The sequence below is a fragment of the Cavia porcellus genome, unplaced genomic scaffold, assembly GCF_034190915.1.
Source record: "Cavia porcellus strain 051 isolate PalLab524CR breed Dunkin Hartley unplaced genomic scaffold, mCavPor4.1 scaffold_23, whole genome shotgun sequence".
In the NCBI taxonomy this organism is placed as follows: domain Eukaryota; kingdom Metazoa; phylum Chordata; class Mammalia; order Rodentia; family Caviidae; genus Cavia; species Cavia porcellus.
In genome coordinates, this window is record NW_026947506.1 from 9,193,300 (window position 1) to 9,219,947 (window position 26,648).

At 45.1% G+C, this 26,648-nt stretch overlaps 1 protein-coding gene across 4 annotated transcripts in view; it reads left to right on the top strand.

Annotated features, from left to right (window-relative positions):
* Washc2c (WASH complex subunit 2C) overlaps positions 1–26,648 on the top strand; it is a 41,073-nt gene that overhangs the window by 1,481 nt on the left and 12,944 nt on the right. For 2 of the 4 annotated variants that reach the window (XM_003466052.5, XM_013148593.3), the window contains exons 4-20: positions 4,141–4,203; positions 5,145–5,318; positions 7,486–7,579; positions 8,750–8,811; positions 10,123–10,170; positions 11,061–11,165; positions 12,374–12,452; positions 12,983–13,039; positions 13,470–13,588; positions 13,981–14,038; positions 15,451–15,507; positions 15,987–16,157; positions 17,924–18,048; positions 19,794–19,880; positions 22,776–22,874; positions 24,138–24,269; positions 25,207–25,373. In XM_003466052.5, the coding sequence (XP_003466100.2) occupies positions 4,141–4,203; positions 5,145–5,318; positions 7,486–7,579; positions 8,750–8,811; positions 10,123–10,170; positions 11,061–11,165; positions 12,374–12,452; positions 12,983–13,039; positions 13,470–13,588; positions 13,981–14,038; positions 15,451–15,507; positions 15,987–16,157; positions 17,924–18,048; positions 19,794–19,880; positions 22,776–22,874; positions 24,138–24,269; positions 25,207–25,373 (1,697 nt within the window). The remainder of the gene's footprint in view (positions 1–4,140; positions 4,204–5,144; positions 5,319–7,485; positions 7,580–8,749; positions 8,812–10,122; positions 10,171–11,060; positions 11,166–12,373; positions 12,453–12,982; positions 13,040–13,469; positions 13,589–13,980; positions 14,039–15,450; positions 15,508–15,986; positions 16,158–17,923; positions 18,049–19,793; positions 19,881–22,775; positions 22,875–24,137; positions 24,270–25,206; positions 25,374–26,648) is intronic. The other 2 variants (XM_013148592.3, XM_063233780.1) reach the window with 2 other exon arrangements.

Consider the following 26,648-nt stretch of genomic DNA (forward strand, 5'->3'; position numbering starts at 1 on the left):
TAAAAAACGCCTGATTTAGGATTAGAAAAGATACCATGAATGCCGTGTGGGAGGCATGTTTGTACATATTTTAGTGGCTCAGGTTGAAATGCCATTTCTACTTTTTTTGCGGGGAGGTATGTGTCAAGTAAGGATCTTAAGATCTTTGCTGGTTATTTTCTTCAGTGGCAAAGGCAAATCTGTGAGTTTGATATATAACATGTATTCAAGTAAAGTTGTTCTAGGTTGAGTATTCTTTATCTGGAACACAAGGAAGCAGATATGGGATTATTTGCATAGACTGTGCTGGTCCAGTATGTCTAGTCTAAAATGCCCTGGAATCTAAAACTTTTTGGGTCTCAGATCAGTGCTCAAAAGTTTTGGATTTTAGAATTTCAGGTTAAGGGCACTCAAACAGTGGTGAGATTTTTGTTTGTTTGGTTGGTTTTGATTTTTTGTACCGGGGATGGAAATCAGAACCTCAAACTTGCCATGCAGGTGCTTATGCTGCTGAGTTAAATCCTGGGCCTACCAGTGGTAGTTCTCTGGTCCTCTTCAGGATGACCATACTTGGTTCTGAACATTTGCCTTCCTGGAACAGTACTTAGGACCTTGATCTCTGGTTCCCTGGTGAATGCAGCCTGATCACAGAATTTGGTGTCCTTTTAAATATTCTTGTTGCAGGATCAAGTGTTCACCTCTACTCTGCAGTCAGTGAGTGTTGCACCTCTAGAGCTGGTGAGGAGTAGATTTTGGAGGTTTTCTTTTTTACACAGGTCACACTGAATTGGTATTAGATTTTTAATAGAAAGAAGAGGTGTGTCATAAACTTCATTTTCTAAATCACTCTCTTCAGCTTTTTATTTTCCTGCTTAAGATGTGTTTTCCATGGTCTAGGTTTTGTGGAGTTTGTTTTTGTTTTGCTTGGATAATAGTACTTTATTTCTGCGCCTTTATTCGAATTTCCTGTTTTCCACCCATCTCCTCATCTCCTTAATGTTAAATCCTAAGGCCCTTTCCCCTTCCATTCTGCAGCTAGATTGCTCTCAGAATGTGCTAGTGCCACTGTGAAGTTTAACTGCTTCCTAGCCTTCCTGTAGTGCCACCGTGGGGGTACAGAGCAGCCAGTGATGTTGATAGAGCAGCTAATGTTTGATGAGGCTGAGAGAAAACCTACCTCTGATAATACAAGAGGCAGTGACCTGACTGTTCGTGTGTTTTGGCCATGAAGTTGGGACACATGTATTGATTCAAGTTTTCACAATGGTGCGGTTTGGTTTCATGGTTGTTTGTGGAAAGAGTATTCCGAGTCAGGAGGGCTTCTGAGTTTCCTTAGCCTTAGAAGCAGTTGCAGAGTTGCAAACCATATTTGAGATTTAGTGAAACAGTCTGGACTTGCCAGGGCAAGAAAAACTAGCACCTTTGGTAAAAGCTCAAAAAGGGACGTGAAGAAGGAGAAATGCTAATTAGTGTTGGCAGCCTTTGCTGTCTAATTTAAATGACACAGTTCTTACAGCTTCATTATTTGTTAATTTAGGATTTTTATCTTGAAATGCTAATGCCATGTTAATGATTTAAGATAATTAAGAGAGATCACAAAGGATTTTAAAGTCATTTGTTTCAAAACCTTTAGCTTTGTAAAATTGAATTTTCTAAAATGAAACAATTTTCTAGATCATCTTCTGTTAATTTATAAAAGCTATTTTATGGTCATTCTTTTCTTTCCTTTTTTACTTTTCTCTTGAAGAAATAGATGCATTTGCCAAAAATTTTAAGGTGCTTCAACAATTTGGGGGACAGAGCTTAAGGTCTTAAGCTTCCATCCTCGTTCCCCCATCCAAAGCTAGAAGGAAAATTCAGTGTTTTGGAACGTGTCATCTTATGTCCATCTTCATGCAGATACTATGCTTAAAAAATTAGTCCACAGGAAAATCAGCCTAATTCCACCACCCCAAATTAACCATCCAGTAGGCTTTTGGTGGATTTTTTTCTAACCTCGATGATTGTTTATGTGTTTATAATCTGCATTTTCCTTAATTTGTGAGCCTTTCATAATCTTTAAAATCTTATGAACTTAATTTTTCTTGCTCCATTATATGAATGTATTATACCTTAAAGCAAAATAGAGAGTCACAAATCTGAAGAGTATGCAGCACCTAGCATTCCTTAACAGACTACTATTTTATCACACCTTTTTCAAAGGTACCAGCCCTCTTTCCCCCATATTTTTCCTTAACCATAGACGTTGGGGGTGAAGGCCCTCCTCTGCCAGAAGACTGTATCTGTGGATATGTGTAAGCACATGTATGTGTGAGCACATGTATGTGTAATACTAGGGATTTCATTTTTTCCATGTATGTAATCTATTGTGTAGCCATTCTTTTCCTCATTGACTGAGAAGCTTGAATGTCCGTGTGTATACATTCATGTTTGTGTGGATGTAAAGTCAGACCTGCATGTAACTGTCTTTCTGACCTCATCTCTTTATTATTTCTCTGCTGTATGCATCAGTATCTTAAATGTCACAGATTTCTAGTGTGTCTTCACAGGCCAAGTCCCTATAGCTTTTTTTATTCACAACTGTTGTTATTTATCTTTGGCTTTTGACTTTTCTGTGTGAATTTGAAGATTAACCTGCTATTTTGTTCTGAAGAAAATCTTGCTAGCATTTTATTGGAATTGCATAGAATGGAAGATTTGGTGTGTGTGACTTTTTCACTACAGAGTGATGTCACGAGCATTCATAGTAGGATTTTTGAGATGGAGTATACATTTAAAATGACATTGTTGGGTAGGACTGGCTGGTACTTTCATAAAAATGGATAGCTTCCACTACAGGCAAGGGCTTGGGACACAGGTGAATACACCGGTGATGGCAGCAAGTTGTGACACGTTTTTTCAGAGCAGTCTGGAAGTAGGTATTAAGATCAAAAAAGCTCTATGCTTCGATTTCATAATTGTCTTTTGAGAATGTTCCTTCCAGAAATAAAAACCTTCCTGGTTGAGGTGGGGTTGGAACAGCTTCATTTACAGTATTAAAAACTGAAAACATTTACCAGTGGGAGACTATTGAACTACTTAAAAGATTAAATGCCATTTATGTGTATTGACCTAGAAAGTAGTTTGTGAGAACACTTAAGTGAAAATTCAGGGCAGAGAGAGGTGTGCAATATGCATACATTTTTATTTAAAAGCAGGAGGGGTGGGAGAACTCTGAATTTTATATTCTGTACATATTGTGTAAGGGCCTTAGACAGCAGAAGCACGCACACCACACTTAAATTGCATTTCCTAAGGGTTAAAGTAGAACGGGGCCCACACATCTCCTACGTGTGTCTTTATACAGGTTGAACATCCTTAAGTGACCTTAACCCAAAAACCTGAAATTGAAAAAGGTTTCAGATTTTGAAGCATTTTGAATTTCATATTTTCAGATTAACAATGCTCAACTGGTAAAATCGATGGAAATACTCCAAAATCTGCTCAAGATTGAGTTAGTTCTGATGCAGAGTGTTTAGGTATGTGATACTCAGTGTGCAGTGATTTAAAATTTCCTAACTTGAGCAGTTATGCACATACCATATAACTTGCTCTTCTAAAAAGTATGTAGTTCAGTAGGTTTTGGAGTATTCACAACATGGTCTCTGTCTGGTTCCGGTGAAATTGGCTTTCTGCTTTCATGAGAATGAAATACATAATTTATCAGCCATATTGAACAACAGGATAAAAATAAATTTTACTTTTACTTTTCCATTGTTCCGTGCTAGAGTCTTGTGACCTTCTTGAGAAGTTGCAGCAGGTGACATCCTCTGTAGTCCTGGGGAAGAATACCTGTCCCTTTGTCCTGCGTCATATGTATTAGATTAAATATGAGTGTGAAAACTGGTATCTTCCTGCTTTTACAACTCGGACCAACCGTGGGGCTGAATACTTTCGTGTCTCCTAGTCACTTGTATCTTTTGCATGTTTTTTCTTTCAGTCATGAGCTGACTTCTGTCCCTTGCTGATTGTCCATGGCCTACTTTCAGGTCCTCAGCTGTTTGCTGACTAACCACTTCCTTCTGCATCTTGCTGCTTTGTGACTGAGTATTGGATTCATGCATTGTGGTTTACTTTGGATGCCACTTTGACCTTTGAACCTGAACTTGCTTTCCCTTTTAGCGTGTGTATGATGAAGAAGTGGAGGAGCCGGTGCTCAAGGTGGAGGCCGAGAAGACAGAGCAGGTATTGGCTCAGTCCCTCTTTGCCTAAGTTCTTGACTTAGAGAAGAGCAGCGACTGAGACTTGTAACGTGTCTAATGGGAGTGGCGACAGAGGATGGACACCAGGGAAAGGGGGTGACTGTGCCTCACAGCAGCTCAGTTGAACTTCATTCTTCCTGAAAGTTAGCACACTGAGTAACAGGAAGATTGAATTCTTGAATTCTGGCGTAAGAATGGAGAGCAGTCTGCAGCCTTTCCCCATAAAGGGCCAGGTAGTAAATACTGTAAAGTTCATAAGCTGTGCAACCTGCTGTGGCTTCCTTGTTCTCCTCTTCTGCCTCTCCTTGCTTCCTTCCTGCTTGTCTCTTCTCATCCCGTCTTCCTTCTCCCCTTTTTTTTCTCCTCTTCTCCTCTTTCAACCCTTTAAAAATGTAGCAGCCATTCTTCACCCCTACTAAAACAGATACTAGATCAGGGCTGTAGCTTGCCGACTTCTGAAATAGAACGTTATGTAGGTGAATCGTTTAAACCGAATTTCTCTGTTCCTTTCACAGTCACTTCAACTCTTCCTCCTGTCACATCAGAGTGACAGGAAAGTGAATGCATCTGACTTAGTGTGTGAATCTTACCACCTGCTTTGTGCCACTGGGTGCATGAGTGCAGAAGTGTAGACTGTACAGGGAGCAGTTACTGACTCTGGTGACGCTGCAGGGGCTAGTGACGTAGGACACTTTGCTCTCCTTGTACTTTGGGATAGGGTTTTCCTGACTTGCCCAGGCTGGCCTTGAACTTGTCATCTTCCTGCCTCAGTCTCCCAAGTATGTTGGATTACAGGCATGTGCCAGCAACACAGTCTGTCAGTTTTTTAATTGAGACTTGTTTATAGTGTGAGACTATACCTTACAGACTATTGTTGTGGTATCAGTATGATGACATTCACACTGAGTGCTTTTTTGTTTGCAGGAAAAGACGCGAGAACAAAAAGAGGTAGATCTGATTCCTAAAGTCCAGGAAGCTGTAAACTATGGTTTGCAAGTACTGGACAGTGCATTCGAGCAATTGGACATCAAAGCAGGGAACTCGGACTCTGAAGAAGATGATGTTAACGAGCGGGTGGAGCTGATACTTGAACCTAAGGTTAGTGCATTCGATTCAGGCATTTCCTGGTGTGTTACAGTTCCTGTTATATCTTGGTCACAGAGTTGATAAGGGTCTGACTTCACCTCTAGAAAGTGCATGTGTCACTTAGCAGTCCCATGGTGACCCTGTAGGAAGACACGTGCACTGGGGAAGCATTTGCGCACAGGAGCATGCCAGGCTGGGGACACAGAGGTGCGGGGCCTGGTGGGAGGGAGGAGGCATTTGTACAGTAACCATCACGAGTGCTCAGAGGATCGACTTCTTACTGGGACATAGGGCAAAGACAAGATCTCCGACTGGGGTGGGATTTGTTTTAAACCTCAGAAGTTTTTTAAAAATGTGTGTGTGTTTAACTTGTACAGCATGTTTTGAAATACATAAGTGTCATGGAGTATCTCCACAGACTGACCTAGGGATGCTTGACGTAGTTACTTTTGTGGTGATTTTCAAGAGTAAAATCTACTCTTGGTCTTACTCCCCCTGTCTAATTGAAATTGGGTCCTCTCTGCCCAACAACTCCCTACCCTCCCACTCCTCTAGTTTGAGTTGGGGTGAGAAGGATGGGGAGGCTCATGAAAGGTGTAGAGAGTATTGGGAACCTGGGATTCCGAGCTTGTACCAAGGAAGGCTGCAGAGGGTTGAAAGGTACTCGGGTCATTCCCAGTAGCTAGGCCCAGGAAAGTTACTGTGGGCTTTCCTGTGTAGGCTTCCTGCTCGCCTCTCAGAATGTGCATGCTGTGTATGCCTTGTGAGATTGTCAAAGGAGACTGTGGGCAACACACGATCAGTCAGTCAACAGAGATTGCCGCATTAAGTTTTGAGAGAGTTCACATGATACCAAGTGCTGTTTGGATTAGAACATGAAACCCAACTCTTCTAGTTTCTCATTTAGCTGCGTAGTTCTCCCAGCTTGAACTCCACAGTCATACCACGTTGGCATGGACTCTTAGCACTGGCGTGTGTTTTCCCTCTGTGTTTAGAGGTTTGCAGCAGGCCCCAGGACATTTACTACGTGAGGCATCAGAATTGTTGTCTCCCGTCCCCGCGATGTTAAGAGAGGGACAGGTCAGCCTACTCCTGCAGTGGAGGTAGATGATGGTCCTGGAGCAGCAGGGTCCGTGGTGACAGTGGCACTTTCTTGACTGCACCTTTAATTGGTGTGTGGTGGTGGAAGAGTGAGATGGAAGGCTGCAGTACACGCCACTGCGCGCACCTCTTCTCCACCCATTCTGGGCCTTCGTCACTTACAGTTCGCTTTTCCCGATCTGCAGTGCTAAGCTCTTGTGGAAGGGGGATAGTGTTGGCTTCATGGGCTGTTTTCTCTTTGGAGTCCTGAGCATTTCGTTTGCCCCTCGTTTGGGCCACTATTCCAGCCTGCTCTACTCTGCCACAGCATGAAGAGACCCTTCCCCGGGTTTCTGGTTTGTCCTGTCCCTCTGCCACTCCTGCCTGTGTAGGCCCACCTGCTATCTCACTGCTACCAGCACTTGGGGCCGGTGCTTTGGTGTGATTTTCCACATGTAGGGCTGGTATTGATGACCTCGTCGTAAATATTTCTATGTGTAAAAGCAGGATAAAGGAGTACCTGTGAGCCAAACATACATATTTCTAGCACATAAATATACATGTTAAAGTTTTTGTATTGTATTTAAAGATATTTTAACATTGCTCATACGTATGTCTCTGTATATATGTATGTATTATGTTAAGGCATGTAGATATGGATGTGTATTTACAGTGAGAGACATATATATACCTGGGTCTGGGGCGCCTCACAATTTTAGAAGAGTGAGCAAGGGCGGGATTTCCCAGAACTCTCCGCTTCTTTCCTTAGTTCCTTCTCCTTGGGAATGTTTTGCTGCAAGGTTGTTCCCCTTCCCTGTTTGCTGGTAAGTTTTTTTTATAGCCTTTTGCCATTTTGTTAACAAGGTACTTGGTAGGATTCAGCTTTACCTTGCTACCTTTATCTAGGATTTGCTGTTTTTTAAATCAGAGATTTTTAGAATGCTGATCCTTCATTTTACCCTCAATCCTTCTATTTCTTACTGTCCACTTTCACTGTGTAGCTTGTTTGAGGCAGTCAGACAAAACAAGTGTCAAGCAGGATATGTGGTTTCCTTTTTTGACCAAAGCATTAATGGCTGTTCACTTTTGTTCTTTATAGGACCTGTACATCGACCGCCCCTTGCCCTACCTCATTGGCTCCAAGCTTTTCATGGAGCAGGAAGACGTAGGCCTTGGAGAACTCTCTAGCGAAGGTGCTTGTCTTAATTACTTTCTGATCCCTGGGACACAATACCTGACTCCCATAACTGTAAGGAGGAGAGGTTTATCTTGGCTCTGGGTGTGTAGAGGTTGCAGTCCATACTGGGCTGGCTTCAAGGCAGGCAGAGCAGCACAGCAGGGGAGGGTTACTCAAGACCTGTCATTGGGAAGCAGGGAGCGATGGAGGGAAGAGGGAGGGGAAGGAGATGGCCCTTCCAGGCCAGGCCCACAGTGATCACCTTGTCTGCCAGGCTTCACCTCCCATCATCACATTTATAGCTGTAAAAGCAGCATATGCTAATCCACTGGTGAGTATCATGCACCTATGGTCCAGTCACCTCCCAGAGCCCCACTGCACCTCCCAGAATGCGTGAAACTTTATAGGGACATCTAGATAAAAACCATAACAGTGCTTATCTTCAGCAAATATTCTTGTTGTTACTTTTCAACATTTAGAAAATAGTTTCAAACTTTACATTAACCTTGCAGAAATAGTTCAGAGAACTCACGTGTCCTTCACCCTGGTTTGCAAGTTAACATTTGACTACTTACACTTCGTTATTCTCTGTATGTATGCACATAATGTTTTTTCACAGCTATTTTATGCAGCATGCCCCAGTACTCCTGAATAGTTCACTGTCTATTTTCCAAGAACAGCGGTATTCTCTTACACAGTGCAGACAGAGTATAATGATCCAAACCAGGAAATCTTACTGGACATAGTATCATAACGCTGTTCTCTCATCTGTCATCATTGTTGAGTTTTGCCACTTGTCTTCATGATGCCCTGTCTTGTCTCTCCTTCCTGTGGTGCAGGACTCAAGCCAGGACCTGGAAGAGCATTTAGTTGTTGAATGTCTCTGTCATCTTTCAGTTGACACAATTTCTCATCTTTCCTTGGCCTTTACATCTTTGAAGAGTACAGGCCAGGTTTTTGGTTTTCCTTTGTAATAAATAATTCTTTAGTCATAGGAGGAGATGCTATTATAAGACTATGTACATATCTGGTCCCTCAGTGTAATGATACTTTTAATTCCCATAAGTGGATCCATATGGCTTTATCAGAGTGTCTGTGATTGTGTTGTGCGGTGTTGTGTGACTTCAGAGGAACTCAGAATATTCTCTGGTGGATGTTGGGGCTCAGTCTTGTCCTCTTCTCACAGAAGGCTCCGTGGGCAGTGATCGGGGCAGCATTGTGGACAGTGAGGAAGAGAAGGAGGAAGAGGTAAGGATTTCGGTCTGACCAAGTCATGGTGAGGGTGAGCAGGAAGTATAAGTGTTCAGCAGGTGAAGTCCATATTTATGAGTTAGCTGTCTGATTGCATAAAAACGTTTAATAGTGATGGAAGCCACAATCTGAAGCTTTGTCCTTGGGGTGAGATTTCCTCTTTGTCTTGTATGTAGAAACAAAACTGATCCAGTGTCCTTTAGGCTTAGCTTCGTCTCATTTCACCACTGAGTCCCTCTTCTTCTCAGCGTAGTTAAGGGTGGCTTAGATCTCTGCCCATAATCATAATCTGTGAGTATTTTCTGTCTCCCAGTGGTTCCAGGGTAAAAAGTCTGCATCTAACACATTTTTACCTTAAAACTAGACCAGAAGACACGCAAGCCATCACTGCCACTTTGGCATGTTCATTTCCACAGAGTGTAATCTGGCTGCTCAGCCCTCCAAGGGGGCATTTCAAAGCGAGAGACACCATGAAGAGTGGCCCTTGAGAATTACAGTTTGGGAAGGAGATGGATCTGTGTGTATGCCCCTCTCATCCTTCTGTCTACGCTGCCCTCTGCTGCCTGCCTTCCTGCAGCTCCCAAGCAGAAATCTTAAATAGGATATGAACTTTCCTTTGGTAACCATGCCAAACCCAGGCACTCACTGCCTCTCCTGTTTCTGTCCATGTCACTCTTCACCAAATTGCCAGTACACAACACTAGCATTCCCTTGGGTTTGATGAAGCAGCTATCCTACGTAGAGGAAGTACAAAGAGTAATGTGCAGTACATGGAATAATACCACCAACTTGCCAGGTGTTGTAGCACGTGCCTGTAAAAGCTGCCCTTTGGAGCAGCTATGCACATACAGCAGTGACTCAAGCCCCCAGCAGTGATGGACGCTGTAACCGAATGGTTGCGATGAGGTCAAGGTTAGTTGGGTGGGGATACATAGTGAGTTCAAGACTAGACTACATAGTGAGATCCTGTCTCAAAAAAAAAGAAAAGAAGAAAACCTGACATAATTAAATGTCTTAACTCTTACTTTGAATTCAGAACTCAATCAAAAGTGCAACAGTCATGAAAAAATTGCTAGAAATGTTAAGGTGGACCACAAAGGTCACGTGCCAGCTGTGACAGCCCTTGCGCCTGCTGTCCACCTTGTCTGCACCTCTGTTCTTGCGGTGCCCTGTGCTCAGTGCCACACACTGTGTATCATCAGAGTTCTTCCTCTGGGTGACAGCATGAACTTGCCCAGGGATTCAGACCAGAAGTCATCTCTGCCCCTGAGCAGAGCCTATGCTGACTGATCCCTCTTCCCCCCTTAGGAGTCAGATGAGGATTTTGCCAATCAGAGTGACAACGATCAAAACAAGGTGAGGCCTTTGTGCTGAAGGGACTGTGTGTTTTGAAGTTTTAATTGAGGCACAGTATTCATACTAAAATCACTTTTGAATGACTTATGTTAAAATAAGGATTTTCTTACGTTTGTAACTAATTTTCCCTTGGAAAAATCACACATTTAAGACTACCCTGTTTGTTTGGGGATTTTTTCCAATTTTACTTTGTATTTTATCATTTTTTTCAAAAAAAAAAAAAAAAAAAGTGGGGGGGGGGGTGGAATCAGCTGTAAAAGAAGCCCAGTTACCCAGACTGGACTATTTCATATGAATCCTCTCCTGCTTGACCATGTGAGATCGTGTAGAGCTCGCGGTGTGGCTCAGCCATTGAGCACTTGCCTGGCCTGTGGGCGTCCTGGATTCTTTCCCCAGTGCCATGAAAGGGAAAAGACTGAGACTATAGAGAAAAACCTCTGCTGTCTTATCAGCCTGCTTTTAATTGGTGTAAATCCATAAAGGTGTAGGGGTGGGGCAGGCAGGTGTCCTGCTGGGTTTGTCACTCTGCTTTCTCTTGGTCTGCCTCTGTGACTCCCCCTGTTGCAGCGTAGTCCTTTTAACTGTTACTCCATGTTTATATTGAAATCAGACTGTGTTTGCCTGTATCTCTGCACTGAGGAACATGCCATGCATGTCAGGATTTTGCTTTTGTATTCTCACTGTTGCATTCTTACTTGAGAGTAAATGCCTTGTTTGGATTCTGATAAGTCTTGTGCCTTACCCTCAGAGATCCTGCTTCAACATCTGTTGCCTTCTTCCCATCATTATTATTTTTAAATGCTTGTTACCTTTTTGAAGAAGGCCCCTAAGACCTTCTCAGCTTGCTGCCTTGCACCTCATAGTTCTAACCTGGCGTTTCGTCCTCTTAGCACACCGTACAGATAAGTGATGAGGAAGAGGATGACGATGCTGACCTCTTCGCTGACTCTGAGAAGGAAGAAGATATTGAGGACATTGAAGGAAATACTAAGCCAGTAAGAGAGCATAGTTGTTGTCACTCTGTAAGGTCAAGACTCATTCCCTGTCTTGTCCCTTGACTGTGTAGCTGTCTTGTTTGTACAAGTATTTATAAGCTCACGCTCCAGAAACAATGGCTAGCACACTCACTTGTCCTATATGTGCCACTTTCTTCTCCCAGTGTTAGGATTTTATAGATCAGGTCATTCAGAATATACTCAGATCCAGAGTTTTAGGACCTCTTGTCCCCCACCCCAATACCTTAGTCTGGTTTTCTCACTGGAATTTTCTCGTTTAAATCTTTCCCTAGATTAAAGTGAATTACAAGGGGCCCCCTAAATTCACTGGGGTTACATTCCCAGTGAAAACCTCAGATTTCAGATACAGTCAGAAAAATGCCTATAAATACCTGATGTTATAGTTTAAACCCTAACTATGCTGCATCTGCCACAATTATGTAACTTAATTTATTAAAATACTGTATTGCTAAAGCCTTTAGAAGGCCACGCATGGTGGCCCATTCCTGTAATCATAGCACTTGGGAGGCTGAAATAGGAGAATCACCATGAGTTCAAGGCCAGCCTGGGCTACACAGTATGTTAAGGACTAGCCTGAACTGTGTAGCAAGTTCTGTTTCAAAAAAAAAAACAAAAAAATAAAGCCTTAAAAAGTACAGGGCATTTCGGCAGCGTCTTAAGGATCTTTGAACTTTAAAAAAACTAAAACTGAGAACACTCAAGATAGCTATGTGAGGTATAGCAAGCTGTCATGATTCGGGAAAGCTGGTGCATCAGTGGAGGATGGGTGACAGAACAGCAGCCAGTCAGCAGCAAGAACTGGGTGACACTCCTGGACTGGCTACTTGCAAACCTGCCAAAAGAAAAAACAGTTGCGGAGCATATTTGCGGTTTCCATGAACAATAGTTAGAACCTAACTAGGTTTTAAAGGGAATAATCCATGCATGACTGAGGTTGCAGGCTCTGAACTGCAGCTTCACACAGGTCTACCGTATTGGAAGGAAAGATCCTTTTGAACGAACGTTTTATAAGTCGTGTCTCTCAGGCAATCTCTCTCAGATATATATATTCAATTTCATTTCATCAAATCCTGTGTTCTCAGCTCAGTTTCTTTGCTCCTGGTAGTGTAGGTTTTTTAGATATCCAAAAGTAAGTAAAGCTCATTTCTCTATTAAAAAGTGATTTTTCTGGTCTCTTGTGCCTGCAGAAAAGACCCACATCGTTTGCTGATGAGTTGGCAGCTCGGATCAGAGGGGACTCCAGCCGCCTGGGAGAGGATCAGGCAGGTGAGCCAGCTGGGAGAAGGTGACAGGTTGTCATTGTGGAGCAGGAGCCTCTGCTGGCCCCACCACCAAGTCAAGGTTCTGCTTCACAGTCCTAAGGCCCAGAAGTATAGGCACTGTGATACCAGGAGAAGTGTACATGGCCACATCATGTGACATTCCCCGCCAGTTCCAAGGGCCTTCTACCTCAAAGAACCATGGACACCAAGATAAGGGTCTGTGGCTTTGTATTTACTCCCATCTTTAAAAACTGCACCATGCAACATATTCTGGTTATTTGACAGCTTAGATGTCAGAGTAAACCTTTGAGCAGATTGAGTGCTGTGTGCTCCTGACCCAGGCATGTGGGCAGTGGCCTTCTGCCTCCTGGGGGACACTCTAGTGCCTCCTCTGAACCTGGCCTGAGCTAAGCACTCTGATGAGGCGAGATGCAAAGGTGAACATCCCACCTGAATCATGAGGACGACAGACACAGAGACACACATAGCAGGCTAAGTCGCAGGGAATGTGAACTATCCCATCCTTATCCTTAGGAGATTGCAAACCTCGGAAGACACTGAAAGAGAAGAAGGAAAGAACGCCTTCAGACGGTAGGCCTTCTTCAGGTCCGTCCTTTTAGGAGCCTTTGACTCAGAAATGTTGTTCACTTCGTTTATAAAGTGTGGCTTTAAACACTGACATGTGGGCTCCATCCAGGGCTGCACAGCAAGTTCAGGGTCAACCTGCTCTACGCGGCAGGACCCTGCCTCTTAACAAACTATAAACAAAACAGTAACAAAAATTCACTCTTTCTGCTCCAAACATTTACTGACTTGAAAGTCTAAGTCTCTCGAGCCTTGTGCGTGCCCCAGTGGGCTTCGAGTGAGTTTCTGTTAGGATTCATCTGCTGCCCTCAGCCCCTCCCTGTCACCAGAGGCCAGGTGCCTCCACCCCTTCTGTGGACACTGTAGAGGCCTACACCAGGATGGTGGGTTACACACCCACCCTACCTCTCCCTGCACCTCACCTTCTGCTTGCCAGATGAAGAAGATAACTTATTCGCCCCTCCCAAGCTGACAGATGAAGATTTCTCACCGTTTGGATCTCGGGGCGGCCTGTTCAGCGGTGGGCAGGGCCTCTTCGATGACGACGATGAGGAGGTGAGTGGCTGTGTTAGGGTCATAGCGGGGAACTGCCTCTGCTTTCAGCAAGAGGTGGTTTTCCCTGGGAGTCACTTCAGTGTTAGGGCTAAGCAGGTGTCGGACTCACGGGCTGTCTGCTGGGGTTGTTCAGCGCAGAGAGGATGGGTTAGCAGTGGACGATTTGCTTGCCTTGGAGATTGTTTCTTGCCTTACTTTTTCCATCTTTGCGCTTCATTCCTGGCCTTTCCAAGTTACTTACACATCTGTCTCCGTAGCCCTCACATTGCAGCTGATTTTCTGGCCGAATAAGGAGTGTGAAGCTTCAAGTTTTTTATAGGGTCCTGGAGACCCTGCAGTGGGGGTGCATTTGCCCTCCCGTGTTCATTTCTCTCTGTCCTTGTTTTATCCAGAGTGACCTCTTCAGGGAGCCACCCCGGGATCGGCACACCCCAGCCCCCATCAATGAAAGTAAGGTCCCTTTCTCCGTGTGAGAATCTAAAACCCCATTCAGCTTCCCTCCCGTTAGGAGGTGGGAGCCTCAAGTAGTTTCCAAGCTGAAAACAGTTTGTCTTCCTCTGTTAGCACCTGAAATGTCTTACGAGGACCTCGGGGTCATTCGGGCTCACAGCTGCAGGGCCTGTCAGCTGTGCACGTTTGGCACCCTTGCCTCATGCCTTTCCTTGCACAGCCTCCTGGGAGGGAGTGCAGTGGGTGATGCTGCTCACCTTCTGGCAGCCAGGAAGCACAAGAGGGGAAGGTCAGATCCCAGTGAGCCCTCAAAGGTGCCCCCAGTGGCCTGACTTCTCTGGAAGCAGTGGAGGTGAACCTGTGGCATATGTGCCACAGCCAGCTGCTTATTACCATTGAAAGCTCTGAAAGGTTCCCTGTCACGGTCCTAAAGGGTCTGGCACCTAGCAGTGGTGACACAGGTTAGTGACAGAGCCTTCAACACATGGACCTGGGGGAGTGTTCCAGAGACACACCACAGCATTTCACTCATTTGACTCTTGGTAAAAACGGTACCACCTGTAAACTCCTTTTAAGAACTCATAAAAAATCAGGACAAGTGTAGCGATGTGGAAAGTATTTTTGATAAAGCCTAATAAAAAAATGTCTCCTAACATTCTGCATCTCGGTTTGCCAGTCTGGTGTGTGTTAGCATCTTCTTTGGAGTTTTTTAAGAGCACAGAGTTTTGTTTTGTTTTGCTGTTTTCACTCTGCACCTCTCAGCTCTTTAGGACTGATTGATTCCTCTGGGCTGCACATCCCAGGGTCCAGCTGCCCTCCCAGTGGCATGCTGTCTTCCAGTTTTGCTCTCCATTTTGATGTCAGTGACTTGTCGTGTTTCAGTGCTTGATTTTATGTTCATCACTTTTTTCACTGATACTGCACGGTTTTTTTCTGTTTCTCTTTACTTGTTCATGTCATCGAGCTGGACCTGACAGAGTTACAAGCTATTTTGCAGAACCTGGTTGCCAAGCCCATCTCCCCAGCTACCCCACTGCTGCTTGGCTTCTGTCAGTACTCCTCACTTTCCATAGAGTCACTGCTTAGACTTAGTCCCAAAGAACTCCTGACACCACCAGAGAGAAAAATCTCAGGGATTTTTTTTTTTTTTTTTTTTTTTTTTGGTATTTTTCGTTTTTATCGGTACCAGGGATCGAACTCAGGACTGCCTGCTTGCAAGGCAGGGGCTTATGCCGCTAAGCTAAATCCCCAGCCCCAATCTCAGGGATTTTTAACAGCTTATTTAGCAAAATCAGTTCTGAGAAGTCCCCTGCTAGGTATGTGTTGTGTTGCACATACTTTAGGAAGGGGTGGGGGTTATAAGGAATTTTGGTTTCTTTGGGAATTGATTGACTCTTTCTTTGTCACTCTAGAGTCCTCCTCCAAACCTGTAAAGAAAATCACAGCAGGAGCAGTTTCAGTATTTTTAGGTAACATGGTATTTGTTCCTTACAAACCATAGGAATCCTGTTTCATGATGGTTCTGTCATCTGAGGACTGGCTGGAGAGGAGGCCTCATTAGAGGCTGTGGAGCAGTTTGCAGAGGCCCTCAGTTACTGATGCCAGTGCAGGTCCTCCTAGAGGTCCATGGCCTAAGGCCGCGCTGTTGCTCAGTCAAGGCGAAGAGAGCACTTGCCTTGCATGCACAGGGCACTGGCTTCCACTCCCAGCACTGCAAAATAATTTTTAAAAAGAAATGGGTGGCGTGGACTTCTTTGTGTTTGAGTGACCGTATGTTCCTGCATCATGGGTCATTCACTAGCAGCAGCACATGACATCATGTGACCCATTCTTGTGTTTGTGGGTGAACTAAAAGTAGTAATCTCTCTCAGTGAGTGGGTGGTGCTGTTTCTTAAGTCCGGAGGCCACCTGCCCTGGCTCACAGCTGTGGCTGTCTTGTTTGTCTCAGAAGACAGTGACGTGTTTGGGGCCCCGACCACTCCAGTACTGAAGGAGCCCCAGAAGCCCGAGCAGCCCGATGCAGGGAAGAGCTCACATGTCCCTGCTGCTTCTGGCCTCTTCGATGATGATGACAATGATGACTTTTTCACAGCATCCTCCAACAAACCTTCCAAGACAGGTATGTACCCTAGCTCCTGGTTCTGGGGATTTGGTTGGAGAAAGCTGTGGTCCCAACACGGATGCCACTCCCCTGGCTTCTGTATGTGAATCCCAGCTCATCCTTTCCTATCTTTGTCTCCCTGTGCTTAATGGTGCTTGGCCTCAGAGGTTGCTGTGGAGTGGGCCATCTTTTCTGGAAGCCGCATAAGGTTATCTCCCTTATAGAGAGAGAGCTGAAGTCTTCTGCCCTATACCTTCTGCTCAGAATCTCTAGTTCTAGCCTTAGACACGCTGCCTTCCAGCAGCCTGCTGTAGTGCCTTGCATGGGCAGGAAGCCGTGTGCTGGCCATTTAGTTCCCAGCTTCACTTCTCTGTGCAGAAGAGCCAAGTGTCTGGGTGTAATGAACTTTCGGCCCTCTCCAGGTGGCCCTCTCCTTTTTGCTTCCTCAGGTTTAGGTCATCGCGCTGGTGAAGTCTTCACCTCATCTGTTCTTCAGATACAAGTGCATCTGGTGCTGCTGTCAGGAGGAGGATTGTGATCAGGTGCACCTGGGTGGAGCCCAGGTCTGCATGGTTAGCAGCAAGAGCAGTTTGCTGCTCTGTGGGCCACAAATGAAGAAGCAAGACTTAGATTCAGTGGGGACTTTTCCAGAAAAGGAGAGCAGATGAGCTTCCAGCATGCAAACATAGGAAATATCGAAGGTGACCTAAGGCAGAGAAGGAGCTGGAGTCATTAAGAGGCAGGCTATGTGCACTGGCCCCCCCTTCCCAGGTCAAGAGTGGAAAATCGGGAAGTCAGTGTCATCCTTACGTTAGAGGGCAGGAAGACACTCTGTAGGCCAACCTGGCAGCAGGTGAAGAAATGAAGGCTGGAGGACCCCAAAGGATCTTGAGTCACTGTCCTTGAGAAATGTTTGGAGATGATGCATAAGTCGGTGCTGCTTTCTTTAAAGTGTCTTGGGACACTCATGAAGAACTACCGTTCTTCCACTGACTCGTGCTTCATGAAGGGCGGCTGTGCTTGTGACGGTGAAAAGCTGGAGTCACCCAGCCGTTCAGCAGCAGCGTGATAGTGGAGTTCTGTGGAACTGTGAAAAGAACGAAGTCTATATGGCTTGACTTAGGAAGATGTTTAGGTGCATGTAGTGGAAAACACAGCTGGTAGGATACACCATGCAGATTGTCTTGCCATCATAGCCCTATATGTGAATAACTAGATTGAGCACCACCTTTTAAGGGATATAGAAGTTTGTATGCCCAGCTCTTCACAAAGTCTGTCTGGTCTTAGTGGCAGGTAGCATTCTGGGAAATTGTAGTATTTCCCTTTATCTCTTTCTATAGTTCTACTTTTTAAAGCAGGGGCCATCTTCACATCTTTGATTCCTAGAATTGTGGAGTGGTGGCCCTGATGTTTTTTTACACCTCTATGGGTACCTGTTCAGTCACCTGTTAAGTTGCTCCAAGCATAGGGTGGTGCCCTTGGATAAGTGTGTCAGCCAGAGGGTAAAAGTATCCTGTGTCTTGCAAGCTGTTGCTTTCTTTGAAAGGCAGTTAGGGACTGGAGGTAAGTTATAGCTCAGTGGGGAAGCACTTGCCTTGAATGCATGAGGTCACAGGTTTGACCTTCAACAAAGAAAAACACCAAGGTGGTTGCACTTTCCTACTTCTTTATAACTAATCAAGAAATCCCATGCCTTTTCCTTTCATCCTTTGGGAGATAAAAATGTTTTAATCTGCGAGTCTTGTAATAAGACTTTGATCTCATCTTGTGGTATCTTTTTAAAGACAAAGCCAAATCTACAGCCAGCATCTTTGATGATGAAGAAGGTGATTTGTTTAAAGAAAAAGCGGCTGTGCCTGAAGCAACCATGAAACAGACGAATGAAAACAAAGCAAGGGCAGAGCAGCCGGTGAGTGCAGGGCAGGAAGGGGTGCAGCTCCTGGCCAGGTCCTCTGGAACTAGGAAAGTAGTGTCCCCTTGTGTTTATATTGAAGTGCCTTAAATATGACGGTGAAAGAAGAACCCAGTGTACTTCAAGTAACTACCACTCAGAATCAGCAGTCGTTCAGATTTTGCCAAACATTTTACATATCCAAACCTGTCTGCATGTGTTTTTGCAGGGAAGATGTACTCATGGTGACATGTTACCCCCAAATAGTAAACATGTCATGAACAAAAACTGCTGTGTAACCAGGCACCTTTATCAGTAGCTGTGAGATTACCAGTAATTCTCCAGTGGGATCCAACTTTCACAGCCCTCTAATTAGCCCTGAAATGTGTTAGAAAGTCACAGCCAACAGCCAACATAGTAATTAACACTGCTTTGAAATTATTTCATACACAGTCTGTGTGCTGATCGTTTTCTCTTGTCCTCAGTAGCTTTTGTGTTTCTTTGTTTCATTTTGAAAAAACCTAGGATCTGGGCAGTGTTTCTCAGTTGCATTTGCTAGTCCTGTTTCTTTGATGGCTTTTAATCTGAAGCAGTGCCTCCCTGGTTCGTATTTTAGTTTCTGCAGCCAGCCAGTTGTCTTTAGAGTGTTTGAATTTCATAGGGGCGAATCATCATGGGAAGAATTTAAAATTGGCCATGAATTTACCTCATTGTTTTCCTACAATGAGGTTTATGCTAACTGTTCTTGGCAAGAATACAGGCAGGCACTGCGTCACCTGTGCTGACACCCGTGCCACCATGCCCCACTCTCCACTCTTGCGGCAGTGTGGTCTCCCTCAAAGGCACTCACTCTCTCTGTCATTAACAAGTTGATCTGTTGATCTGTGACACTGTGATTGTCTTACTCTGTACCAGCTTTGAGCTTTGTGGTTTTAATATCCATTGATAACTTTTTCTGGATCAGTTACCATGGGAGGGGTGTGAAAAGTCCCCTTTTAAGTCTGTTTTCTCTACACTTACTAGCAAGACTTTCCAGCTGACATTCTTGTGAATAGAAGAGCTTTCTCTCCTCCTTGCCCCAGTTTTCAGTACTGTCATGGGAACATTGATTCTTTAGCCAGTGTACTATTCTGTTGATGGGCACATTGATCTGTGCCTGGCAAGTTGCCTGTGTCTCTGTCAGTCCTAAGCTCTTCAGGCTGCTGCTATTTCCCCTGCTGTCTGCATTGGTTGCTTTCTCTTTTTTTTAACCATGTCCCATTGTGTCACATGCTTGCCAGAAACCGGACTTCCTCCAGGCGCCACCATCCAGCACCCAGAAGTCATGGGCAGCCTGTGCAGACAGTTCTTAAGGTGCAACCGCACATATCCTGTGTGCACACTGTGTGACCATGGGCGGTCTGCCCTGCACCCCTTTTCCCCAGTCATACCCTCCGTGTCATCTTGCTTTTCCCTCGCTGCACAGTTCCCTCGGCCTGGAAGGCACTTCACCCTGGGCCCAGGCCTTGTCCGTTCTGAGATACTGTTTCAGGGAACTTCCTTCACGCTTGCCTAACTTAGGCCAATTTTAAATTCTTCCCATGATGGTTCACCCCTTTTGTTAACTCTGTGTGAACCTCACATGCCCTCAGGGTCCACGCCGTCATTCTTATTCCTGGAGGTGTTCCTTGGCACCTTCTCATAGCGGAGACGCTCAATAAATAACTCTCACTTCACAAGTCATATTTACTAATCTTCCATTTTTCTCCTTTTCTCTCAACAAGGTTACCCTCCCTGCCAGCAAAAGTCTCAAGTTCTCGCCAGAAACAAAAACTCAGAAAGGTTTGTTTTCAGATGAGGAGGACTCTGAGGTATGGAATTCTTTTTTCTTAGTGCTAAATATTTATCTATGCCTGTGACCCTAAAGATTGTTATTTCTGAATCAGTTTTTTCCCCAGTATAACACTTTCCATTTTGGGGTTTGACCCTGCTGCTCTGTATGTGAGGAGAATACCTCTGGGATTCTCTGAGTTGTAGGCTGTTACTGATCCACACAGTGAGGTGCCTGGGCCAGAAAGGACAGCAGCCTGCTGATTCCATTTTTGACAGTCTCGCTGACTAAATGGCAGGCATGTTTTTGGTCGTTGACACAAATTGTAGGTGGCCTCATTCCTTCTAAGTGGTCTTTCTCTAACTACCTCGAGCCTAGTCCTCTCAGATTAGCCTTAGGTCAGCTCTTTAAAGACAAAGACCGTCAAAATGTAAGTGTAATTTCAAGAAATCTGGACTCCAGGTTCCACTCTCATGGGTAGACTTCATAGTACCAGCGAGGGTACATTGATGACAAGTGTTACAAGTAATGTGTTTTAGGTTTGCATTTCCTCGAGGGCCCGTGGATGAAGAGAAGCAGCCAAAGCACAATTCAGGCACGCTCCTGACCTTCCACCAAGTGGGGGAGCCTGTGCAGTATCTCGCAGGGGTCCTTTACTATCCGGCAGCTTTCCAGTTTATGCCTGCACCTCACACCCAGCAAGTGTCCTGCCTCTGCTCCTCTGGAGTGTTCTTCTCTGAGGGGGCTCATTTCCCTGCTCTCTGGTCTATGTGAGGTCACCCCACCAGCCCGTCACCCACGGGCTGCAGCACAGACCACACTGCACGCATCCACTCTCTTTTCTGTCCTGGCACTGTTGCTTGGTGACTATTGTCCCTTCCTCAGCTCAGCAAGGCTCCCCAGGGAGGGGAGGATTTGTCTCTGACTGTGTTCCAAATACCTTCTAATGATAGTGCAGTTACCCAGTGATAGTCAAGTGCATGGAAAACCAGACATGAGCAGTTTAGTAACTTTCCTGGTGTTCTTATTTATTGCTGTTACCAAACAATCCAAGAATACCCAAGAATTTGAGAGCTTCTTGTTTATAAGGTGGCAAACAGAAGTTACAAGAATGAGATAAGCTTTCGCTGAAGGTTATGGTACAGTGAGTACCTTGTGAGCATAGTTGTGTGTAGCAAAGTAGTTTTTAGTACATTCACAGAAGCTTCAGTGTGATGACACATTTTATGATTTAGCTGAGTTCAGTGGCAGAGAACAGAATAATGACTGCAGCGTTAATGAAAAAAATGGCTATAGTTAGGTCTGGATTTCTGCTTCAGTTTCACTGCATGTGGCCCATAGCCTTAGGCAAGCAGACATGCCATAAGGCCGTTAGCAGGGGAAGATTTGACTAGAGGACTGATTCCTTGCTCCTGTCTCAAGCTAGTAGCTCAACTGTCTTTTTTCTCAGCACCAAGAACATTATGTAGAAGTTTGTTTTTATTCATTATTTGAATTGCTTTCATTCTCTTAAAGCATTGGAGCCCTTTCTTTTGGCACTGTGTGAAACATAGGAGTGTGCCACCTGCCAGAGCTCCAAGTGTAGCCTCTTCGCTTGAATCCTCCTTTGAACTGGGAATCCCAGGCCTGTGACACTGCTGTGAACACCTTAGATCTGCATTTTGGAAGGAACCCCTGGTTTTATATTTTAAGAAGAGTATTCAAAGGAGTCTTAAGAAAATATGTTCATGTCCTGTTTGGCTTTTAGCTATTGAAGTTTCTGTGCCTAACAGACTGGTTGTCTAGTCTTGTGTTTCAGATTCGTACAGCTCAGTTCACAGAGCTTTCTCTGCAGTCTGAGGTGATATTTTAAAACACAAGAATAATCAGAATCCAGCAGATCTTTGGTTTGCAACGTCTTGTAGCTATACTTCAAGTTGAATAGCAAATGTTTTGAAGTAGAAATTTAATTTGTATTCATTTTAAAGAAATACTATCTTTAGGAGAGAAAAGTATTACTGATAAATAATCACAGGTCTACTAGTTGGGAATCTTGGCCCTGTTTCCGTGATTTGGGTCATTATTTCTGATTCCTTTAGACAGGCAAAGCCATTATTTTACAACATGCTGGGATAGTAACAGAGAATTGATCTTCTACCTGAGGCCTTTAGGGTGGATATGTAGAGACCCTGGGCTTGAGTGAGACTGTTGAGGAAAAACAGGACCATGCCAGATGGGACACACTTGTACCAAGGAACTTGGAAAGCAGACAGCTTTATTTATGCCACCAGACTGACAGGAATCTTGATTCCAAATCATCAGCCCTGTGCTAGGGTTACTAGAACCCTTACATATGTTGTTAACAGGAAATATAAAAAACTAACAGGAAGTACTGGCTGATAACTTCCTGCAGTTGATTATATACGTGTTGTTAGGCAGATTTAATTGTCAGTTTAGTTGGGGTTTTTTATCCTGTGGTGGGACAGTCAGGGCTAGGGTGAGCAGAAGAATCAGTCAGTGTCCTGGGTAGAGCTGAGCTGTCTCTAGCGGTATTTCTTTGAAACTTGGAATGTGTCAGCATAGCAAGATACACTTTTGTTCAAGTTACACTTACCTTACTTGCTGTAGCTGCCATTAGTATGCTAAGGCTAGCTGAATTCTGTCACTCTCTAGTTATGAAAACAAGGCTGTACCTGCTTTTTCTCATCCATGAATACAATGGTAAACTTACAAGTTTTAAAATTTCCTTTACATTTAAAATCTCCTTTACAAGACCACCCAGAGTCCCTCAACCCTCTTCCTCCATCAGCTGCTAGTGGTACACTCACCTACATACAGCAGGCTCCCAGACTAGTCCCCTGAGGTCTGTCTCAACCTCAGGGCATCTATTGTGTCCTAGTCATTGTTCCCATAGTGACCTGAAATGCTAACCACAACTTCAATCTTGATCCAACAGGATTTGTTTTCTCAAAATGTAAGTAAGTCCAAAAGTGCATCTCTTCTACCCAGCAAGCTTCCCACATCGGTCTCCCTTTTTGACGATGAAGATGAAGAGGTAAACATTCTTACTGCAGTAGCAGATAATCGACTTCTAACTAAGTAGAAAAGGCAGCTGATGTTACAGGACAGCCAGAGGCCCACAGAGTAGAAGGCGTGCTAGGAGCCACAGGTTGCCTGCGGCCGGTGGAGCGGAAGTATGGCTGTTGTCAGAGGAGATAGACATGTGGCCAGGTTCTTGTGGGAGGCTTAATGGAGTTCATCTTTAGACTGCCTTTCAGAGTGCTGTTTCCATGGTGACGCTCAGGTATGCTGGTGATTTGCAAGACTATCTTAGATAAAGGGGTGTTGAGGAGCAGGAGGCTAACCTTCTGACCTGGCCTTTCTTTCTCACCCTGGGTAGGGAGAGTGCACAGTAGGGGAGGAAAGTCAGAGTGAAACCAAAGCACATCCAGGCCTTGTGCAGCATAGCGCAGTGGCTCAGACCCAGCTCCTCTGCGTACAGGACCCTTATCTCCTAAATCTCCACTCCCTGAAAGCGAATAGGCCATCTTGACAGCCGAAGCTGACACCTGATGCAAAACCCTTTAAAGTACCTGGCAGGGAGTCAGTGCCCAGTGAGTGTTGCCCCTCAGCCCATCATGGCCCTTGCAGCCTCACCCCCCATCCTGCGAGGCCCCTTCACCTGTCTGTGCACTGCAGGGTGTCCACCTGCTGTCTGTCACACACCACAAAGAGTTTCTCCAGCCAGACTCAGATCAGGCCTGTCACAGTTTGGTTCCCATTACCTCAGAAATATTTTAATGTACTTCTAGAGTGAATTTACAATGCCAGTCAGCCCTTAGCATGCCAGCAATTTTCTGTAATAAATGTTTCTTAACTTTGTATCTATCTTTTAAAATTAATTAGAAACAAGCCATTCCTCCCTCTCCCACGAATGTGTCAGTCTTAGCTATTAAAGGGTGGAGAAAGACCCTAAGTTCTGTTTTTATCCATCGCTGGGTTTCTGAGTCACAGAAGAGAAGTATGACTTGGGAGCTGCCACCTCCTCTCATGCCCATGGCGCCCTACCTGCACCTTAGTTTCTCCTTGTGCCTCTACCACCTCTGTTGTCCCCTCCTTGCTCCCTGCTCTGCACTTAGGTTCTGTGGTGACCCACTTATTTCCGCGGGTAGAGCATACCTTAGGAAAAGCCATGAGGGGCTGTTTATTGACCCACGAGGTGTTGTGCTCTGGCCCCTGAGGAGACTTGCTCCCATTGACATGACTTCTCTTTCGTGCGTATGAAGCCGTCATAGCTTCCTGCCATTTGTTTTCCTAGGATAACCTTTTTGGTGCTACTGCTGCTAAGAAACAAGTGCCATCTCTACAAACTCAGAATCAGGAGAAAGCAAAACCCTTGGAGCAACCCAGAAAGAAGGCCTCTGCCTTACTGTTCAGCAGTGATGAGGAGGTGAGTGAAGGTTTCACCCGAAGATGAGGAAGATCTCATTTGATGGGATTGAAGAGTTACAGCTGGCTTGGGCATCTCAAAGGTGATGCTTGCAAGATTGTGGATTTTTAAGACTACTTAGGGTGTGTTAATTTAGAGATTAATGTTTTCAGAATAACTAGAATACCTAGTAACAGTCCCCAAGCTCTACTTGCTGCTAATTCAGACAAGGTGGGCCATGGAGGGGAGAAATGATTTCTCACCTGTCTCAGGTTCATGGCTGAGTCCCTGTGGCAAGACAGACTAACACAGGAAAAACATGCACATTTATTTTAGATAAATTTTAGGTGGGAGCTGTTAGAAATGAAGACCCACAGACACAGGAAACTCGGGTATTTCATGTCATGTCTGATGAGCACGGGCATTTGTGGAGGAAACCAGACAGAGAGGTGATCAGATGGCCATAACCAGGGGAGTTCAGCCAGGCCCCTGTGTTTAGGTTGATCTCCAAGCTTGGCAGGTGTGGCAAGAGCTTGTTATCTATTATTTCACAGTCTGCTTCAGGATGTTTTACATTAAAACAGTATTATTCTCTCCCACCACAATTGATTTTGAGCCCCTAAGATGAACCAGTTCTCTTGTTTCAACCTAGACAGAATCGTAGCAGGGAGAAGTGGTGGTGGTGAAAGAAAGCCTGCAGGCTGTGAGGTTCCAGAACCCAGCTGAGCGGTCTGAGTTCAAAGCTCTGGACATGACCTTTCCTCCAGAGTAATACACTTAGTATTACTCAACAAGTGTCAAGTACCCCTACCTCCCCTGATCTGAGTTGCTGTTGGGTTTTGTTTTGTTCTTGTGGTGCTAGGGAATAAGAGGCAGGCTCAGGCCTGTGTCAAGTGAGCACTGTGCCGCAGAACTGCTCCCCTCACCTGTTGTGTGACCCAAGGGTTTGTCTTTTCAGGACCAGTGGGGCATTGCTGACACACAGAAGTTGGCCTCTGACAACAAATCCAAAGGAGGGCTCAGCAACTCGGGGACCATCCAGGGCCAGCAGGCCTCGTCCGTGAAGAAGACCAGCCTCTTTGAGGAGGACGATGAGGATGACCTGTTTGCCATTGCCAAGGACAGGTGAGATAGTCGTGGCAGGAAGCCGATGGCTCCGTGTCTGCAGTGGCAAGGGAAGGTTTGGAGGACACGGGTCAGGCCATGTGTGCTTGTCACGACACATGTCCAGGTCTTCTTCCCAGTGCCAGAAGTGCTTGTTTTGTTGGATCATTGCTTGATTTCTTCTATCATCATTTTTATTAGCATGGAAATATTCTTTGTCTTAGTTTTTCAATGGTTTAAGTAGTTGTTGTCCTATGTGTTTTTTAATTTTCTCTGAGATATCCTAAAGATTGTTAAGTGTGGTCAGGGTTACTTAAAAAACTGTCACTTCCATAGAAATGCACCTCACATTGAAAAGTGTCCTGATAGAGGTCAGCCATCCACAGAGCTGTGGGACCCACTGGTGGCAGGAACCCTCACCATCTGGGTGGCTTCCCTCTGACAAGAATGTGGAGGAATTGGAACCCCATACACTGCTGGTGGGAAGGCAAAGTGGGTAGAGCCAATGCGGAAAATGGCTTGGAGTCTCCTCAGAATGTTAAGTGTAGAGTTACTTGTGACCTGATAATCCCACCCTTGGGTGCATATCTAAGCAAAATGCAAACAAGTGTTAATGCAAAAACTTGCACACAGGTATTGTAGCATTACAGTAGGAAAAAGGTAGAAAAAAGCCCCATTCTGTCAGCAGTGACTGGGTAAATTGCATAACAGCACAGTGGACTGTAACCCTCCAGGATAAGAAGTGAAGCACTGATAACATGCTGGGTGGTGGGTCAGCTTAGAAACACTGTGTTCATGAGCAGAGCTGGCCACAGGAAATCACAGATTGTAGAATTCCCCGATGTGGTGTGCCCAGGATACATAATGCCGAGGAGACGGAGTAGACTGGCTAGCAGGGTTGAGGAGAGAAAGGGTGAGCAGTGACTGCTGGCGGCTCTGAGTTTCTGGGTGATGGAAATTCTGGAGCTTGGGTTGAGGTGATCATGCCCAATTCTGAGTATCAGAGAAACCCACTGCCGTCCATTCTCGGGGAAGTTGAATTTATGGGTGAAAATTCTTAGTGAAGCTCCTGTAAGAAAGGCAGTATGCAGCCCATGGCCTCATACCTCAAGGCTGGCCATGCCTTCCTGACCATGCTGGGTGCAGGTGGTCTGCTCTCATCCCTTCTCTGCTTCTGCTATGATGCCACAGGCTCACAGCTGGCACACCTACACTGGCAGAGAATGACAGGTCAGAGGCCAGGAGAAGAGGTCACAGGCCAGAGATGAGTGTCCCCAGTCCCTCATGTTTTCTGTT